Here is a 21,352-nt window from a genome sequence, read left to right as displayed (position 1 = left end):
CCATGGAATAGAAAAAGAGCTATGGTTTATATGTTTCATGAGATGAAATAGTAAAACTATAGGTTATAAATATATTATGGTAAGTTAGTTATCATTTATATTTATAATAATATTAATTATTAGATAATTATCTCTTTTTCTCTAATAACCAATTGAGTGAGAGGTTATTGGTGGTTTCATGATAACCATGAGATAAAAGGAAAAATATTTTCCTAATTTTAGTAGGAGAAAAGATTTTCATTTTGTGTATTTGAGATTTCTAATCTCGGAAATTACTCACGGATAGTTGTCAAGTAAATCAAATTTACTAAGCAACAGCTTGGAGTTAGCTAAACGATCGTGGAGTGTTCTTACACGATAGACACTCAGCTAGACTACGAGCTAAACGATCGCATAGCTGTTGTTAGATGATCGCATAACTTTTGCTAAACGATTGGGTATTGACCTATATGATAGACTGTTTCATCTCCCACTTGCTCAATCATTTACACGATTGTTCTTCCTCCGATTTTCTACCTTAAACTAAGTCCATACAGAGCCCACCCTCTAGATTCTCATAATGAGAATACCAAGGTAACCTTCTTGGTGGTGTCATACTCAACTCGACACAGTTGAGATTTTGTGGAGGTCGTTCGCGGTGTTCGCGACCATGGTGATCGATTAGTTTGAGTTCGTTGCGATCGTACAGTATAACGGTCGTGTTGGACGAACGTTCGTGTGTTACTGGGTTGCTGTGATCGAGTGTTCGTGATCAAGGAACTTGAAGATGAGTCTACAAAGGTTTGTTGATTTATAGTAAAGCATGCTGTAATTTCTATTATACGCATAACCGTTTGTTTCCGTTTGTGATTGTAATTGTAATGTTTATATACGATTGAAATTTGGAAAGATCATTCCGCTGCTCATGGAAATCCTTTTGTCTGATTTCCTTCATTTATAATACTTTCCTTTAGATGCCCATTATATATGAAATATGCCTTGTTAAAACCGTACTAGGAAAAAATCCACGGAAAAAAATCTTAATGAAGGAAAAAGAGAATATAATTCATCTGATACTCTTAAAAGGAATACAATATAATTATTCCCCTTCATAGAAACATCACTTGAGAACTTTGAATCGCCGCATTACAATTTTGTGCACCAGTTTTTCAAAGGTTGTGGTAAGTAATGTCTTTGTAAATAAGTCTGCCTAGTTATCTTTCGAACAAATTTATTGTACAGTGATGTCACCATTTTCTTCAATCATGAGGGTAGAAAAGCTTCGGTGAAATATATTTTGTTCTATCTCCTTTAATATATCCTTCTTTGATTTGGGATATACATGTTGTGTTGTCTTTTTATAATATCATTGGAAGATTTTTACTATAAGATAAATCACATGTTCCACGAATGTACTGAGTCATTGATCTTAGACATATGTATTCTCGACTAGCCTCGTGAATTGTAAAAAATTTCAACATGATTTGAAGAAGTGGTTGTAATGATTTGTTTCACCGATCGCCATAATATAGCAGTTCCTCTACATGTGAACAGATAACCTGTTTGAGATTTAGCTTTGTGTGGATCAAATAAATATATAGAATCTGCATAGCCAACTAGATTAAAATTTGATTTATTTGAATAAAACAAACCCATGTTGATCTAATGGAGTATATGCTTAATTCCATTCTAATGTCTTTTTGTTGGAGAAGAACTGTATCTTGCTAATAAATTTACTAAAAATGCAATATCTGGTCTTGTATTATTAGCAAGATACATAACTGCATCAATTGCACTAAGATATGGTACTTCAGAAACAAGAAGTTCTTTATTATCATTTCGAGGTCGAAATATATCTTTCTTCACATCTAGTGAACGAACTTCCATCAGAATGTTTAATGGATGTGCTTTGTGTTGGGATTGTTGTCCTAATTCTCCCAGAGTCTTGTTGTTTGTAATTATACACATTGTTTTATAAATCAAATAACTGTTATTTCATTCTGACATTTATTCATATCCAATAAACAAAGCTCCATGGTTATCTTATGTAAACTTAAGCATGTATATATGATATACAAGTGAATCATGCCTTAAGTGATAACCTAAATAAGTCCGTAGTATAAGGATTAAGGTGGGATACCTGATCCTTGTGACACTACGGATACGACCCGCTTTGTAGAGGTTTGCAAGTGTTGTAAACTACTACAGATGGTAGATCCTGACCATTCATATGAAGACATGCGAGCGGGGGTGTCCTATACAAAGAGTTAGTATAAGACCGAACCACGAGATGATTCTTCTCTGTATATAACGCCATTGATAATGGAGACTTACATCTCACTTAAACGACCATAGGTGACACGACCTTAATCCTGAATGTTTTGGAAACTTCTGCCTTTGAGGGCGATGTTGGGATTAATGTCCTAATTCTCCCGGAGTCTCGTTGTTTTGTAAAGATACACATTGTTTAATGAATAAAATAACTGTTATTTAATTTTGGAATTTACTCATATCCAATAAACAAAGCTCTTTGGTTATCTTATATGAACTTAAGTATGTATATGTGATATACAAGTGGATCATGCCTTAAGTGATAACCTAAATAGGTCTGTAGTATAAGGATTAAGGTGGGATATCTGATCCTGGTGACACTACGGATACAGCCCGCTTTGTAGAAGTTTGCAAGTGTTGTAAACTACTACAAATGGTAGATCCCAACCATTCATGTGGAGACGTAGAGCGGGGGTGTTTATACTAAGAGTTTGTATAAGATCTAGACCACGAGATGACTAGACTCTGTATATAACGTCATTGATACTAGAGACTTCAGTTTCATTGTTGCATATGTTTCAGTGACTCATATATGAGTATAATATAATACAGAAGATAAAGCAAGTAACTCTTCCAGTATACATTTTTCATATGAGACAATAGATGTGATATAAAGATACTCCATATCATTCTTTCTATAAGTCTTAATATGATAACCATTGCAACATATATCTTTAAAACTAAGTATTTTTTTTTATTGACTAGAGAACAATGCATTGCCAATTGTAAATTTTGTTCTTTTAGGTAAAATAATATTTGTTTTTACAAACCCTTCAATTAGGTTTGCAGAACCTGATATTGTATGGACTTTTACTTCCAGCATTGTATGTTTGGAAAAATATTTTCTACTTGTAAGTATTATATGTGTGGTTGCATTGTTTGTCAGACAAATCTTCTTTACTCATTTTTTAGTCACCCAACATATGAAAATGATTTAGGTTTCTTCATTAAAAGAAAATAATTACAATAAGAAAAACAACATTTAGAATATATAAAGGTTAACATCTACTAAGAGGGAAAAAACATGGAGATGAAAAAAACAACATTAAATCTAGATATTTTCAAAGTCAAAGGAAACACTAGATGTTCCATCAATTCTATTGATTTTCTCTTCATGAGATTCAAAGAAGTCCGCAATATCCAAATTTTTCATATAGGATGGGTCAAATATGTCATTATTCTGGTATGTAAAATTTGTTTCCACATTTTTCTCTTTTTCCTTCAGGGATGCTCGACAAAGATCAACTAAGTGTTTTGACGTACGACATATATGTGATTAATGCCCAGTCATTTCGTATCGGAAGCATTTATTTTCAACACTTTTTGAACTCTTATCTTGTGGAGTTTTTCTTTTGTGATCATCATTTTGTGTGGTTCTTTTGAAATTGAATGATTAGAACCACCACGAAAATAATAATTATTTCTTCCTCTGCCATGATCACAACCTTGACCGCGACCACGACCTCGACCATGATTATCAACATTCACAACATTCTCTTTAGGGAATGGTGTTGTTCCGTTGGTCGGAATTCATGATTTTTCATTAATAATCCGTTATTTTGTTGGCTACGAGAAAACATGAAATTAGTTCAGAATACTGTTTAAAATCTTTCTCTCGATATTGCTGCTGTAGGAGTATATTCGAGACATGAAATATAGAAGATGTCTTCTCTAACATATCAGCATCAGTAATTTTCTCTCCACATAACAATAATTTCGAACTGTTTTTGAATAATGCGGAGTTGTAATCACTTACTGATTTAAAACTTGTAGCCTCAAGTGCATCTACTCATAACGAGCTTTAGGAAAAATAACTTTTTATTTTTATTTTTTATGATCATACCTCTCTTTCAAATTTTTCCACAAGATACGAGGATCTTTTATTATAAGATAGTCCATTTTCAATCCCTCGTGGAGATGATGACGAAGGAAAATCATAACTTGCTTTGTCCTGACTGAATGTCGTATTTCCTTCTTAATAGTTTCTCCAATATTCATAGCATCCAGGTGGATTTCGGCTTCAAGCATCCATGAAAAATAATTATTGTCATTAATATCAAGGGCGACAAATTCTAATTTTGTAAGATTTATCATTACAACACTATCATAAAATAATATATTTATATTAAAAATCTAATAAATATTAAATATACAAAATAATGTTAAATTTATTAATTATAACATAGAGGGAAAAACCGACATACCTTTAGGACCTACCTTTAGCGGGAAAAACAATAGGAGCTTGTGAATTTGAGGAGCACAACGAGAACATGAACATGAAGAAAATATTATATAATTATAAAATAAATAAATATTAAAATAAATTAAACAAAATATATAAATAAACAAAATATAAAATAATAAATTTATCTAAATTCTCATTTTTTTCCAATTTTCATGGACTTTTGCCCAATGTGTGTGTCCAAAACCATCAAATGTCACTATTTATTATAGGTAATTTGATAAGTAGGAGGTAGTGTGTAACGTTGAGACATATAGACAACACAGGTAATAAATAATGACACTTGGCCAATGGATACTAACAATGGACATCACATTACACCTAATTTAATATATTTATAATAAGTTGGTAGTTTTTTAACGGGTTGGCCAAAAATGAACCTCATACATATTCAATGGGAAAAAAAACGAAGTGATTCACCGATCAAATCCATTTCCATTTCCTTTTATTCATTTTGATTTCCATTTCCTTTAATTCATTTTGAATCATCGTTATTCGTAGGGGTAAAAACCTTTTTTTTTTTTTTTTTTTTTTTTGGAAACAGGTAGAAACTTTGTTGCTCATATTCTAATGAATTGCCCATTATCGAGAACCAGTGCTATTTTGTAGTGGTTTTGACCTTTAACCATGATTTAGTGAATTATTTTACTTATTATAAAAAATATATGTACATATTCTCATTATTTTTTCCATTCATTCGCCCTTTATTATTATTATTTTTTTAAATATACCTTTTTTTTCCTTTAAAAAAACTTCTCACCTTTATTTACCCATCATCCAACAGACCAACACTTTTATTTGGACCTTTATTTATTTATTATTATTTTAATTTAGCAATCAAATAATTTTGACAGACTTTTGTCACATACTTAAAATATACATATAAAATATTATGAGAACTTCTTTATTTAAGACAATTGTTTTACAATTAAAAAACAATAAATTACAATATAGGGGTGTGTTTGTTTTTATCATACTATATAATATATCATGTGTGACAAACGAACTCACACTCAACTTCGTCATTCCTTCAACAAACATGAAACATGCCAAAGGACAAGCATGCCCTTTGGTGTCACTCCTTTAAATATAATGTTCTTAACATTTAAGATAAATATAACTCAACATACTATTTTTTTCATACAAAACTTTGAGCCTTCATCTTCTAAAATATTTATAACTAAGTTCTTATTGAAAAATTATCAACTATCAACTTGATATAGTTTATCATCGAAGGCATCAATGATTTTCTCAAACATTTGAGTCTCCACCTTAAAAACTAATGCTAGTTTCCAAAATATATATATATTGATCTAGCAATAAATGTTATCCGTAGAATCTAACTATACTGAGCAAGAAAAATCTTATAATAAATGTTATACATTGAATCAACCGGTAGGAAATTAAAGCTTCATAGGAGGCTACCAGGACTTAAACTTGTTTCCATCAAGTTTATTTTTACCATTAGATCAATGATGATTATTATCATAGCTATGATGAACAAATTAAACAAATATCTACTTCCCTGTATATATATATATTCCATTATTGAAGCTCACGTCTCCTAAGCAAATTCCAAACCAAATAGTTACCTATATTTCAATTTGAGAAATATGAGTAGTAAAGTCAACCCTTCTTTCTCTTTCTCCTTGTGCTTAATTCTAGTTTTAATTGAAGTTTCCTTCTAAAGAAGTTTGACAAATTAGCCCATAGAGGTTCCCTTATAATCCGTGAACTGTAGGTAGCAAAATCACAGGCTGCACGAATATGAGAACCATGGGAGATTCAAGAATATTCCTTTTCAATCTCTTTCAGACTTTTCTTCTTTTTCATGTCTTTCTCACCAATCCTCTAGAAGCCACCTCTACCCTTTTTATAACTATTTTCCAATTCAATATAACTCACCACCAATACGTTCTTCATAAAAGTCACCACCATCTGACGTTGCCGTTTATCAGTCAGCCCCACCACCGTCGTCATCTTCAAATATGCCTTCTCTTCTTTCTTCCTCTTTGACCTTCTTCAATTTCCATGGACTCTTCCGTTTCTAGCTTCCCTGTTTCTTCCACTTCCCTCGGCTCCCGCTCTATTGACTTCTAGGCGCCTGCCTCCCATCACCACTCACGCTTTCACAACGGCGGATCATCTCCGATGGATCGTAATGGTGGAAATGGTAGGGATGCTCCAGGAGATTCCGCGTCCGAAATCTTGACCGGTGGCGACTTCCATTATGTTCTTGAAGATGTCCCTCACTTGACTGATTATCTCCCTGGCCTTCCGGTAACTCTTGCAAAAGTTTATTATAATGTTTTAACGAGTTTGAGCTATGTCAGGAAAAATTTATTGTTACTATCTTTGGAATTAAATTCAATGATTAAAGTACTTAAAATAGCTAGTAATCCACAAGATCATGGACAAAAAGTTAAATTTCACTTGAATATCAACTCTGCTTTGATTGTGAGTGTATATGTTTTATGTTTTTGTTGTTTCCCTCTACCTTCCCACTTATAATTTTTATGGACGTATGAAGAATGAAAATTTGTCCGTTTGTTTACAGGCGCATCCAAATCCTTTACAAGATAATCATGCCTATTCTGCGGTTAAGTATGTTCTTTCGGTGTTCGGTCGATACACAATCTTGAATCTTATTTGGGAATGACATCCATCCAAATTCTAATGAGAATTGAATTTTTACCAGGCAATATTTTGTTAACGTGGATGATGCTGTTGCTCAAAATGTAAGTGATCAAGTTCTACTTCATGAGGTTGGGATTCAGTTATTCTGATTTTTCTAAGGTTTTGTTTTGAAAATAGGTTGTTGTCCATCATAACAGTCCGAGAGGGACACATTTTCGACGTGCTGGACCTCGTCAAAAGGTTAGTAAATATTTCTTTTTTTCTTTTTCTTTTTTCTTTTCCATACAAGTGTTTTGCCATCATTGCTTTAGTTTCCTTGGATTTTAATGAAACTCCAAAACTTTTCAGGTGTTTTTTGAATCCGATGAAGTTCATGCATGTATTGTAACTTGTGGTGGATTGTGCCCTGGTCTTAATACAGTGATTAGAGAAATAGTATGTGGATTATACCATATGTATGGCGTCCACAAAGTTGTTGGAATTGAGGTGATTATATCCTCTTTTCACTATCCTTAATCGCCATTCAACAATATCACTAATAAGGCCAATTATTTACCTAACATATAGGGAGGGTACAAAGGTTTCTATGCAAGGAATACAATTTCGTTAACGCCCAAGTCGGTGAACAACATCCATAAACGTGGAGGCACCATCCTTGGGACGTCAAGAGGTGGTCACAATACCTCCAAGATTGTTGACAGCATCCAGCACAGGGGCATCAATCAGGTTTGAAGCAATCAATAATTCAAAGATTCCTTAATCCATGCTCGAAAGTTTATGACAAGTTCATAAATAATGGTTTGAAGTCTCTTGAACTCTAAATTTTGGTTTTCAGGTTTATGTACTTGGGGGGGATGGAACTCAGAAAGGAGCTGCTGCCATTTTTGAAGTAATGCACATTGGTTTAGTTATTTGCAGATGGGTAGAATTTCTAAAGATTGATGAGCTTGGATCTCATATAAATTATGGTTTTCATTTCTACAGGAAATTAGAAGGCGTGGCCTCAAAGTTGCAGTAGCTGGAATTCCGAAGACTATTGATAATGACATTCCTGTAATATTAGTGAACTTGTTGATTAACGTTGATGCATGAACCATCAAGTCCATATTTAAACTTTTCCACCACTCCTCGTCTTTTAGGTCATTGATAAGTCATTTGGTTTTGACACTGCCGTTGAAGAAGCTCAGCGTGCCATTAGTGCTGCCCATGTTGAATCGGAAAGTAATGAGAATGGTATAGGTTTGGTCAAATTGATGGGTCGCAATAGTGGTAAGATTTTATCACTTGATGGCTAGTTGGGGTGTGAATTTGTGACCAAAAATGTTCTTAACAAATCTTTTTTTCATCTTGAATCATATAGGGTTTATTGCAATGTATGCAACTCTCGCAAGTAGAGATGTTGATTGTTGCTTGATACCAGAGTCACCCTTTTATCTTGAAGGGGAGGGAGGCCTATTTGAATATATTGAGCGTTGCATAAAAGAACAAGGTCACATGGTTATAGTGATAGCTGAAGGGGCAGGACAAGAGCTTATGTCTAAAAGCATACATAAAGTAGATCAACAAGATGCTTCAGGAAATAAGCTACACCAAGATGTTGGTTTATGGATATCCCAACAGATCAAAGTTTGTCCACCTCAACTTTATATCAAACGTTCCTTGATTCTAAAGAAAAACAGACAAAACATATATGTGTATATATATATATATATAATATTTGCTTGCATATTACTTATAGAGATTAACTATGGGTTTTGGTTGATCTAGGACTACTTCAAAGAAAAGAGGAAGATTGTAATAAATCTCAAATACATAGGTAGCCTGGGTTATCCTTTTCTTTCATGCATTTTTTCTTAAACACATGAACATATTACTCAATGTAAATTTTTTTTTTTATTTTTTCTTTTGTAGATCCTACGTATATGATTCGAGCAGTTCCTAGTATTGCATCAGATAACATCTTCTGCACCCTTCTTGCTCATAGTGCCATTCACGGCGCAATGGCAGGATATACTGGATTTACAGTAGGCCCAGTAAATGGAAGACATGCTTACATACCATTTCATGTACGCTCAATATTATAAACTTTTACTTTGTCTGCTATAGTTGCTTAAAGTCAATTGTTCGTCTATCAATATGGAAAGAGGTCTAATACCTGAATATTATAGACCAATCTTATGTTACTCCTACATTTGCAGCGGATAATTGAGAGACAAAACAAAGTAGTGATTACCGACAGGATGTGGGCAAGGCTATTGTCTTCCACCAATCAACCAAGTTTCTTGCACCCTAAACATGTCAGTGATGAGCAGAATGACAAAAATCTTCCGATCCAATTGGTAAGCAGTTGTAGAAAAGAGAACCATGTAGAAGAGAACAATGTAGAGAAGTTAAAATAGTCAAGTGATGGAGGCATTACCTCACACAGGTTAGCTAAGGCTGCTAAAGCTGCTAAATAAGTATCTGGAAATCGCTATTATGTACGTCCAAGAGATGAACTGAGCTATTCTATAGATTGAGACTTATATCATCTAACTATCCATCAGCCAAGTTTTTTGGAATGCCGAGATGGAAAATAAAGTCGTGTATCATTTACCCTTCTGAAATTCGGCTTGTTCCATATTTCATGTTCTGTAATAAAGTGGTCAATCCTTCTGTCATGCTGTCAAGAAAAGAAACAACGAGAGTTGATCAAATCCAATACAAAGGATCTCTCTAACCTTCTACCACTCCAAGCTCACAACCAATGGGGCAGCCAGAAGTTCAGTTCAACGCTTGTAAACAAGAAAAAAACTAGAATCATTTCCATTGAGTAAAATACTTAGGGTGTTTGGTCTACCAACTTCATAAGTCGGTGTTAAATAACTCAACTTTAATAATAAATACTATTAAAGTTTGTACATTTATCAAGAAACTCCATCTTACAACTTTGCATTTGAAATATAGCTTTTCTAATTCCAATCTGCATGATTCAACTCGATACTCCAACATATGAACTTAAACTTCATAATTGTGTTTTATTGAAGTACTACCATTTTTAATTATTTTTAAGTTGATGTGACATTAATTTTTTACTTTTTTTTAGTTATTATTAACTTTTATAAATAAAGTATATATAAGAAGATAAACTGAGATGGGGTGCAATATTAAGTAGAAGTTTTGCCATTTCAGAGTTTTTTTTGTACTGATTTGACAGCATAAGTGACAAGGTCAAACCTAAGCATCAAAATAGTTTGTCTACCTTTTTTAAAAAAAAGGTGACAGGGTATTTATGGTATGATTTAAAACCCATAAATAATTTTAAGCAAAAAGCATCCCATTTCCTTATGTTTATTCCATACTTACACCCATATACATAAGCTTCCATTGGTACGACATTATGATTGGTCAAAATAACTCCATGAAAATTGTCAACCTAAGCATAATCTACATCTTAAGACATTATCACCTTACCAAAAAGTCAAAAATTTGAATTTTCACTCTAACACATGGTTTAACTCTCCCAAAAAGAAAAGGAAAAAAAATCAATCTCCACGAAAGTTTAAGCATCTTAAGGACAAGAATGAAACAAAAGGAAAAACTCCCATACGAAGGGGAAAGAAAAATGGAAGGAATGATTAAAGCTGACTGATGACTCATACTCTCGAACCTCTCAAGGACATATGACAACTTTGTTCCCACTAATTATAGGGTTAAGAAATGTCATAGCTTATAAAATATCAAGTTCAAGATTTGAAAAGTTAAGGGAAAAAAAACAAATAGTGGTCATAAAATACAGAAAATTTTCCCTGTCAAACACAGAACTGACTTGATCCAAACAACAGAAAACATATTGATTGATGGATTGATTTACTTACCAATAGAATGAAGATGCCGGCTTCTTTGAAAAACGCAGCAGGGCCGATATCATTTCTTTTCCTGTCAGGCATTGAAGTTCTAAATCTCCCGGTTCTGAATCCAGTGTATAGTTATGCTGAAGAAGTTGATCAGCATAAAAAAGTTTCACTTAGAGTTAGAAATGAGAGGTTGAAGGATATGACTTGACTCATGCTGCAGACGACAGAACTTAGACAAGGTAAACGATAGTGTTTGTGGAGGTAGACGATAACATCTGCGGGAGGTAGACGACAACTTCAAGAGATAGGCGATAAACAACAGTGGCAAGCCAAGTTTTCCTTTATGATTTCTTGTATTTGAAATATACATAGGTGATGTATTTATACAATATGGAATCCCTAATTTGGGAATGCAAAAATAACTCAACAAATACAAATGGTTAGAGATTTGGTGGTAACCAACCTATTCCTTTGGTAAGTCCTATTCTTTTGGTAGATAGGTAAGACTTTATGTGTTGGCATCCTTAATATCCTTAACATCCCCCCTCAAACGAGAGAGTAGTTCTACTACACCGAGTTTGGATCGAAGGTGGAAGAACTGTGAGTGTGTTAAGGGCTTGGTGAGGCAGTCAGCGATTTGGTCGGAGGATGGGACATAACGAACATCAAGCTGACCATGGAGGACTTGATCACAAACGAAGTGAATGTCGATCTCAATGTGCTTGGTCCGCGCATGAAACACCGGATTGACGGTTAGAGCACCGGCGCTGAGGTTATCATACCACAGGACTGGAGCCGACTTATGTTTGACACCAATCTCAGACAGTAGTTGTTACACCTAGATGATTTCTGCAGAGGCATGAGTGAGCGCTCTATATTCAGACTCTGTGCTGGATCGGGCGACAATCGATTGTTTCTTTGAGGACCAAGAGACAAGATTACCTCCAAGGAAGATGCAATAAGCAGCAACTGATTTTCGATCGTCTATGTTGGCTGCCCAATCGACATCGGAGAAGGCCGAAACAGAGAGGTCGGAATCATGTTGAATATAGAGGCCAAAGTGTCGAGTGCTACTTACATATCTTAGAACTCTCTTCACCGCTTGCCAGTGAATGTCCGTAGGTTGCTTTAAGTACTAGCTTAGATGATTAATCGCATATGTAATGTCAGGTCTCGTGGTGGTTAAGTACTGGAGGCGCCAATCGTGCTTCGATAGATATAGGGATTGTCAAGAGGAGTGTCATCGGAGATAGAGAGTTGCTTGTTTAGAACACTTGGAGAGGGTGCCGGTTTTAGATCTCTAAGGTCAAGGCAGTGAAGTAGGTCCTCGACATACTTTTCCTAATTCAGTAGAACTCCATTAGGGACATTGTGCAGTTGGACTCCAAGGAAGTAATAGAGGTGGCCAAGATCTTTTAGAGCAAATTTGGAGTTCAAGGCTGTTACAAGCTTGTTGATTGCCTGCTGATTGGTGCCAGTGATAATTACATCATCAACATATACTAGTAAGAGTATCAAGGCAGAAGTGCTCCGATATATGAAAAAAGATGTATCAGACTTAGCATTCTGAAAGCCCCAACTACATAGTGCTATTTTCAGTGTGTTGTTCCAGGCCCTTGGCACTTATTTGAGGCCATATATGGCCTTGTGTAGCGACAGACATGATTTGGTAGTTGAGGATCAACAAATCCCTGTGGTTAGTGCATGTAAACTTTTTCATTGAGGACGCCATTAAGGAAGGCGTTGCTGAAATCTAACTGTCTCAGCTACCACCCTTTGGATACCACAAGGCTAATGACGATCCGGATGGTGGATGCCTTGACCACTAGACTAAATGTCTCAAAGAAATCGATGCCCAGGTTTTGATGGAAGCCTTTTGCTACGAGGCGTGTCTTGTAGCGTAGAATGGAGCCATTAAGACTCCGTTTGATTCTAAATACCCATTTATTGCCAACAACGTTCATTGACGGTGACGGGGGAACCAAAGTCCAAGTCTGGTTGTTCATTAGTGCTTGAAATTCATTACTCATTGCTTTGTTCCACTACGTGGTTTTGAGCGCATCACTGACTCGGGTAGGTTCGGTTAGGGACCAATCTTTTTGGGTTTGGGAGGACAGTATTCTGGGTTTGAAGATGCCTGCCTTTCCTTGGGTAATCATAGGATGAGTAAACATGGGCACAAGGTGTGGGACAGTATCGGGTGAAGACTGGGCAGGGGTCAATGAAGGTGAACTATCGATGGGTTGGGCGGTAGGCAATGGCGAGTCAGGTGATAAACAATCGGAGGGTACACGATCGGTGGGTAAGTGGGTGGTAGGTAAACGATCGCTGGGTAAATTATCGATAAGTGAACGATTGTTGGGTGAGCGATTGCTGGGTAAGCAACTGGTGGGTAGACGATCAGTGGGCTAGTCACTAGACGAAGAGGGTAAACAATCATCGGGTACACAATCGGTGGGTAGACGATCAGAGGAAGGAGGTGGGAAGGCTGGGCTGTCTGTAGAGGTATTAGCTGGTGATTAGGTGTGGGTTGTTCTGACAGTTGGTGAGAGTGAGGTTGTGGACGTAGAGGGCATGGAGTCACTGTGCGGTGTGACCTGACTGAGAGGCAACCAGGAAACCAGGTGGACGGCAACTGCTTGCTTGGCTGGTCTGCAAGCTGAAGGAGACACCTAACAAGGAAAGTCCGTTTCATCAAACATAACATGCCGAGAGATGAATAGCCTGCCACTGGGGTTGAGGCATTTGTAGCCTTTGTGATTCACAGCCGGACCGAGATAGATGCACTTCTCTGTGCGATAGCTCAACTTATGTGAATTGTACGGTCTCAAGTAGGGGAAACATGCACACCCAAATATTCGAAGCTCCTCGAACCTAAGCTTCTTTTTGAACATCACTTCCATTGGAGACTGTCCATTTAGGACAGAGGTAGGAAGGCCATTAATCAGCAGAGTTGAGTATAAGAATGCATCCCACCAATGATGTAAAGGAAGATGTGCTTGGGCTAGTAGGGTTAGCCCCGTCTCAACTATGTGTCTGTGCTTCCTCTCAGCCCTTCCATTTTATGCTGACGTATATGGACAGGTGTATCTGGAAGCAATGCCAAGCTGATGACAGACTTTGTGTATCTTGACAAATTCTCTGCCATTATCCGACTGTAGGGACTTGATCAGTGTATTGAACTGAGTTTGTACCATGGTGAGAAAGTGTTGAAAAGCTGCCAGTGTTTCACTTTTTAACCTCAGAGGATAGATCCATGTGTACCTACTGTGATCATCAACAAAGATAGCATAATATTTGTGCCCATCTGTTGACAAGAGAGGAGCTGAACCCCACAAATCAGAGTGTATAAGTTCAAAGGTTGCAGATGCTCTTGAGTTAGAGTTAGGGAAGGCTAAAGAATATGATTTTCCATAGCTACAAGAATCACAAAAGTTAAGCTCTTCATTAGATAACATAGGGAGATTACAGCTTTTGATAATAAACTCTAGTGTTTTTTACGAAGGATGGCCAAGCCTTCTATGCCATGTAATCTTAGACACCCTATGCTTCAAAGATATGCTAAGAGCAGATAGATCTTTATTCTTGTGCACTGGTTGCGATGGTACTCTGTTTCCTACTGACTTCGAGTTGATTTCTGCACCCTCTAACTGATACCGTCCATCTTTAAGCATTCCCTTCATTACTGTTTGTCCCGTACCCTTGTCCTTAACAAGACAGTAATCCGTGTGAAATTTAATAAACACGTTATTGTCTTTTGTTAGCTTAGATATACTGACAAAATTTTTTTGCTATGGCAGGCACACATAACATATCATTCAGTTTCAAATTGCAGGTATCACTAGACAGACATGCAGTTCCAACATGAGAAATTTCTAAAGTATTACCATTAGCTATAGTGACTGCTTCAGTACCTGAGTATTCAGTCAGATTGCCAAGATTGTTGAAGTCTGAGGTAACATGATTGGAGGCACCACTGTCAGCATACCAATTTGCATCAGTCATGTTTTCTTGTCTTGTCAGAAAGGGTTACTCCCATAAGCAGTGGCTAGGGCTGTTGGGTGAGGTTGTGTGTTTTTGGTCTGGTTGTTGGGGAAGGGTTGTCCCTTGTTTTGAGGAAAATTAGGAATAAAATCTCTGTTATACCTGTTGAAGCAGTAGAACGCTATGTGTCCCACCTTCCCACAGACTTAACACATAGGTTTGTTGTTGTTTCTTCCCCTGCCTCGACCTCTATCATGGCCACCACCACCTTGTTATCCTCTCCCAGTAGACTGATTGCTGCTATTGGACTTGTTTTTTTGGTTGACATGCTAGTGAAGTTCTAACTGCATATCAAGCCACGACATCTAGTGAAGTTCTAACTGCATATCAAGCCACGACATGTCCACTCTCCCTTGGATCGTGGCCACGATGACATTGTATTCTTCATCAAGTCCTAGTAGTACCTGTGAAACAAGAGCTCTTGGTGGCACAGGACTACCAGCTTGCTCGAGATTGTTAGCATTCATTTTCATAGTTCGAAGGTACTCCTCCATTTTCAAATTACCTTTTCTGGTTGTTTGAAACACATGTCTCAGATAATCTTCTTCAGCCCTGGATTGAACACCAAAGAGTTGTTGAATGTTGGTCCCTAGATCCTTTGCACATTCATATCCCATCACTTGAATGGCAACCTCTGGTGTCATGGAGTTATACAACCAGTCAAGGAGAAGTTGATCTACAGCCATCCACGCTTCATATTGAGGATTTACCTCAAGTGCTGTCGACGAGCTGAAAGCACCACTGCCGGAACTTCCTTCTGTGCTGCGCGGAGCAGCTCCTACTCCAGTCAATCCAATCGATATGCTCTCACCGACTGCAGATTGCAAAAACAATGGGGGACAAACTTTTTGTCTGGTCAGGTGTCCTTCAAGTCGATAACTTCGAAGGATTGGAAGCGCTAAGTTTTTCCATAGGAGGAAATTTCTATGATCAAGTTTAATGGAGGTTATCTGATCGAGGAGTTGGTTGAAGGGTGGGCCGCTGAAGTTGGTTTTGCCGAGGGTGGCTCCCAGGTTTCCTTGATTGACGTTGATCATTATTTGCTTTGATACCAAATTAGAAATGAGAGGTTGAAGGATATGGCTTGACTCACACTGCGGACGACAGCACTTAGACAAGGTAAACGATAACGTCTGCAGGAGGTAGACGATAACATCTGCAGGAGGTAGATGACAACTTCAAGAGATAAGCGGTAAACGACAGTGGCAAGCCAAGTTTTCCTTTATGATTTCTTGTATTTGAAATGTACATAAGTGATGTATTTATACAATATGGAATCCCTAATTTGGGAATGCAAAAATAACTCAACAAATACAAATGGTTAGAGATTTGGTGGTAACCAACCTATTCCTTTGGTAAGTCCTATTCTTTTGGTAGATAAGCAAGACTTTATGTGTTGGCATCCTTAATATCCTTAAGTCCACATATTTGGAAGAATAATCTTTCTGACAGTCTAATCCCTCCAGCACTTTCAGCAGTTACTAATAAACTTTTTTAATTAGAATCAATCCCAAATCTCTAGGGGCGAGGGTGAATGTTCTCAAGTAAATCATGGAATAAGGAGGAAAATAACTTATTACTTGCACGTCCTCCATTGATTAGCAGGTATATGTGCAATCATGTACCACTCATCCCTTATGATTTATCAAAGTCGCTCAATTTAAGGTCTAAATTAGAGATAAACCTACTACGTAGACTTCATGTTTGAAGGAATAAAAATCAAAACAAGTATAGATAAACTATAGTCGAAGTTAAATAGAAAATTGAGGTAGGCAAAGGCAGAAGAAGTCGTTGATCAATTTTCAATCAGTCTGCTCAATTACCAAATTACTCGGTACTCTGCTAACAGTCAAATGGATGTATTAGCATACAAGGGAGAGAAAAAAATGTTGGTCTACATAATAGGATGTCAATGGAGATTCTTTTGCTGTCCTCCTCCTTTACCTTTTTTCGTCAACGTGCGTTTCCAAAATATTGAATCTGAACTTGAAAAACAAACTACGTTCCAAGGTCAATGATGGCATAATTAATCTAGATACAATATGAACAATGGACCCAAATTACCATATCCTATACCAGAAAATTTCAGGTTTCAAGTCTATAGCAAGTGGTGGGGAGGGGGGAAAGCAGGAAAATATGTCAAATTGTTAAAGTGAATTTTCAAAGAAAACCATGGACATCGACCATCATGAAGTGTTAAGAGGCTAAACCCTCTGAACCAGAGACATAAACAAGGGGTACGGATTCACCTTCGCCGCATCCTTAAGCTAAAATTGAAGCAACTTCGATTCAAATGTGCAATTTGTCACAATATCCGAAAAGCAGAATTACAAACTAGATAATAACTATGAAGAGAATGACTGCAACAAAAATGTACTCTTACATAACACGAGGATCACCAACGAACAAAAACTAGAGAACCTTTCGAGACCAGAAAGATCCAGACACGTACGGAGAATGGAGGCCCATAATGGATAATTGAACGCAGTTGGAATGACCGGCATGGAAGAATTGGGATTTAGAAGCCAGCTGCAGGAGATGAGCTATGAGAAAGGTCTCCACGAGAAAGCGGTTTTACATGAGATGACGCGGAGAAATGGTGAGAGAGAATCAATGATCAGACATAACCTCCTCACATTTTCACTTTTTTTTTTTAAATTCTTACAATAGTTTTTATTGGTTCATCCGAGATCGACCCAAGATTTACGAAAAAAATTCACTTTTCCTAACCATGGTTTTGGATTTTTTGATGAAGTTTCGACCACTTAACATCGATTCTACCCATTTTTCAAAATATGATCTAATCTTTTCAAATTTTATATCAAATCTAACTCGATTTGAAGTATCTCATACAAAATATAAAATTTTATATATATGGAATCACAGATTAACACTAACATTCTTTATATTTTCTCAAATCTTAACCTTTTATTTGCATCTTTTACAAAATTTATAATTTACAATGCACTCGAGATCCATATGAAAAATTATAATTGATAAATTCATTTAGAAATTTGAAAATTCATATAATTGTAGAAATAGAAATTAGAGTAAATATTTGAAAATTTACAAATAGCATCCTTTTGTTGCCAATTATTTAGATAATTCGTCTCTCTACATCCCAATATATTCTTATCGAGTCAATAAAGTCAAAAATATAAACTTAATATTTGAATTAACAACTTTTTGGGTTTTTAAGTAGAATCTCGGTTAGGATTACTATGGATATTGAATGAAAATGGAGAGAAAAAAGAAGTGAAATTTTTCGTCAATTATGCTTGCATTCTAGTCAATTTTCCTCCTAGGAGAGATGAGAGGAATTGTTAGAAATAGCTCAAAGTTTTCCACTTTTCAAGAATAACACTTTTTTTTTTTTTTTGTCAATTGTTAAGTGGAATCCAAGTCAGGTTGGATCCAAAGAATGAATTGGGGATTTGGATTAGGAATAGAAAATTTGAAAAGAGTTACCTACATAGTATTTGGTTTTTGTTTTGGTGTCAATATTGGTTAACTTATACAATCATTAAATAACAGGTGGAAAAGGATGCTATATGTGAAAAGATGGAAAACTTTGAGTGTTATTTTTTACAATTTTGATAGATGGTTTTTTTTCTTTTTCTTTTTCTTTTTCTTTTTCTTTTTTTTTCCCCCTAATTTGGTCTCTAATTGTTGACACTATATATATATAAGTTTGAGAAAGAATATCTACCTTTCGAGAAAAAAAAAAAAAAAAAAAAAAAAAAAAAAAAAAAAAAAAAAAAAAAAAAAAAAAAAAAAAAAAAAAAAACTCAAAAACTCATAAAATCTCTAAAAAAAACTTCCAAATCTCACCTAGACAATCAAAATAATCTCTACTACATATATATATAAAAGAGGTTAAATGGGGAGAATCTTTACATTCTTACTTTGTCCCTCATTTTTAAGCATATGACTATTATACTCCTGGCTTTAATGATTAGTTGTTAACCAATCTGTACAAATTTTTCCTTTTGTCCCTTTTAATTGATAGTCACAAAGATGTCTTAATGTTATTTTATATTTAAATCATTAAAAAAAAATCACATTTTATCTCTAATAATCTCTACTTCAGTCTCTTGTTCAAGAATTTTCTGGAAAAAAAAAATCACATCTATTTCATGTTAAATAAAAGATTTATTTTTTAAATCATATTTTATCCTCAACTCTCTTATTTATGAAAATCTTTTTTCTAAAAAAAATCATATTTTACCTTTAATATCTATTTCACCTTAAATAAAGGGAAAAAAATTATAAAAAAAAAAAAAAAAAAAACCTTTTATCCTCTAAAGATCTCCATTTCACATTAAATAAATGATTTTTTTTATAAAAAAAAAAAATAATAAAACTATGATTTGATATCTAAATTTTCTATATAAACAGCTAAATTCAACATCTCATCTTCCATCATGTATCTCCTCTCTATTTCTTTTATTTTTCTTTTAATTTTTTTTTATCCAGACTCTCTAACTTCTTTGTTTTTTTTTTTAATATATATATATTGAAATTTTGTTGTAGTTATTTTTTTTAATTTTGTTAATAGCAACATTTTTTCCAACGTTTCTTTTCATTCAATTTCTTAGTTTCAATTATCTCTTCTATCTTCTCTAAGAAGATATCACTTTTTTTTTAATATGTCCTTTTGCAATATTTTTTAACTTTTCAATTTTGTAAAAACATATTGAGTGATCTAATGTGACTATTTTATATGCTTTTGTAGTTTTTTTCAATACACACAGAATCACTTACTAATTCTCGCATATTGAAGAAGGTAAAAAAAATCTAGTTTTGAGGTTCAAGAAATTTCTCAAACTTCAAGTAATTTAGAGGTCGACAAAGTGACAGAGAAAAGAGTATTTGTCTTTATGCTTTTATAGTTTTTTTTTCATTTTTTAATTTTTTGTAAATGTGCACCAATGAATTTAGAGGTTTATAATAAATTTTACTAATTTTTATATGCTTTTGTTTTTTTTCTCTCTCTCTAATCAAATTTGTTGTAACTTTTTACACACCAATTCATTAATTTCTTAAATAAAGTTTAAAATCAAGAAGAAAATCTTGCAGATCAAAAGAGGTTAAGTTTTTAAGATTTCAAAATTAGGAGATAATAAAATCAAGTTGTAGAAAGAATCATTATGAAATTTTATAAAAAAAAAAAATAATGATATTTTATTTTAATTAATTTTTGAGAAAGAATCATTATGAAATATTATAAAAAATAGAAAATAATAATTTTTTATTGGAAATAATGATCTCTAGGTTTTGGCTTTAGTTTTTATTTGGTCTTTAAGTTTTAAAATGTTATACATTTAGTTTTTAAGTTTTGACTTTCATTTTCAATTTAGTTCCTAAGTTTCAAAATGTTACAATTTTATCTTTGATTTTATTTTTTGTTTCAATTTGATCTTGTTTCAAGATTTTTCATTAAATACTCACTTTTAATAATTGACGTCACTTTCTATTAATTAATTTAAAATATTTATTAACTAAAATTTTAAACTTAAAGTGATAAAAATAGTAAAATTTAATTAATTACAATATTTTTTAATGATTTTTAATTTATTAACCTAAATTAACTTAAAAGACAAAAATTTAGTATTAGATTGAGGTTAAAAATATAAATTTTGAGATATATGGATCAAACTGAACTAAAACTCAAATGTCAAAGGTCAAATTGTAGCATTTTGAAATTTAAAGACTAAATTGAAACCAAACTCAAAACTTAAGGACTAAATGTGTAACATTTTGAAACTTAGAGACTAAATAGAAACTAGACTAAAAACATAAAGACCAAAAATATATTTTTCTCTATTTTATTTTAATTAAAACTTGAAATTAAAAAGATAATCACATCATCCAAATAAATTAAAAATTTTGAACATAGATAAGATACAAAGAAAAGAATAATACTTTGGTTTAAATTAAAGTATAAAATAAAGAAAATAATCAAATCAACCAATCCAAAAAAAAAAAAAATTAGTGTAATTTAAAGTTTAGAATTAGGAAGCTAATCAAATCATCCAATAAAAAAATGTTTTTTTATTAAATAAGAAAAAAATTATCATGATTTTTTTTTAAAAAAAAAAACTTGATTTAAATCAAAGTTTGAAATTAACAAGATAATCAAATCATTAAAAAGAACTAAATAAGCAATTATTTTCACGATTTTTTTAATTATTATTTTGATTCAATTTAAAGTTTAAAAGTATGAAGGTAATCAAATTATCCAATAAGAAATAATAAAGGATTATCACTAAATTAAAAAGAA

At 34.1% G+C, this 21,352-nt stretch overlaps 2 protein-coding genes and 1 long non-coding RNA gene across 5 annotated transcripts; 1 reads left to right on the top strand and 2 right to left on the bottom strand.

Moving 5' to 3' along the window:
* Positions 1-5,841: 5,841 nt before the first annotated feature.
* Positions 5,842-17,456, bottom strand: LOC120081465 (uncharacterized). 2 transcript variants are annotated; one of them, XM_090315824.1, is made up of 2 exons: positions 11,047-17,456; positions 5,842-6,838 (listed from the first exon to the last, which is right to left on the bottom strand). In XM_090315824.1, the coding sequence occupies exon 1, from the start codon at positions 16,104-16,106 to the stop codon at positions 15,375-15,377; it is 732 nt and encodes a 243-aa protein (XP_090171950.1). In that variant the 5' UTR covers positions 16,107-17,456; the 3' UTR covers positions 5,842-6,838; positions 11,047-15,374. The 2 variants fall into 2 exon arrangements, with proteins under 2 accessions (XP_090171950.1, XP_090171949.1); XM_090315823.1 differs by lacking the exon at positions 5,842-6,838 and adding an exon at positions 9,247-9,851.
* On the bottom strand, positions 6,058-17,591 carry LOC150038832 (uncharacterized). Its single transcript, XR_016530876.1, has 2 exons — positions 17,453-17,591; positions 6,058-6,876 (listed from the first exon to the last, which is right to left on the bottom strand). It is a non-coding gene; the product is annotated as an uncharacterized LOC150038832 (long non-coding RNA).
* Positions 6,693-10,103, top strand: LOC120081458 (ATP-dependent 6-phosphofructokinase 3-like). Of its 2 annotated transcripts, none has more exons than XM_090315819.1 (13): positions 6,693-6,832; positions 7,110-7,151; positions 7,251-7,290; positions 7,367-7,429; positions 7,538-7,675; positions 7,757-7,915; positions 8,025-8,078; positions 8,174-8,242; positions 8,329-8,458; positions 8,550-8,815; positions 8,957-9,005; positions 9,101-9,255; positions 9,388-10,103. In XM_090315819.1, exons 2-13 carry the CDS (start codon positions 7,138-7,140, stop codon positions 9,586-9,588), a joined length of 1,338 nt encoding a protein of 445 aa, XP_090171945.1. In that variant the 5' UTR covers positions 6,693-6,832; positions 7,110-7,137; the 3' UTR covers positions 9,589-10,103. The 2 variants fall into 2 exon arrangements, with proteins under 2 accessions (XP_090171945.1, XP_090171942.1); XM_090315816.1 differs by having other exon boundaries at positions 6,699-6,832; positions 7,110-7,156.
* Positions 17,592-21,352: the final 3,761 nt, after the last annotated feature.

Source organism: Benincasa hispida, chromosome 1 (assembly GCF_027475165.1).
Source record: "Benincasa hispida cultivar pf3 chromosome 1, pf3_genome.v1.1, whole genome shotgun sequence".
Lineage (NCBI taxonomy): Eukaryota > Viridiplantae > Streptophyta > Magnoliopsida > Cucurbitales > Cucurbitaceae > Benincasa > Benincasa hispida.
The sequence above is the reverse complement of the archived record's forward strand: the minus strand, read 5'-3'. Positions and strand labels throughout refer to the sequence as shown.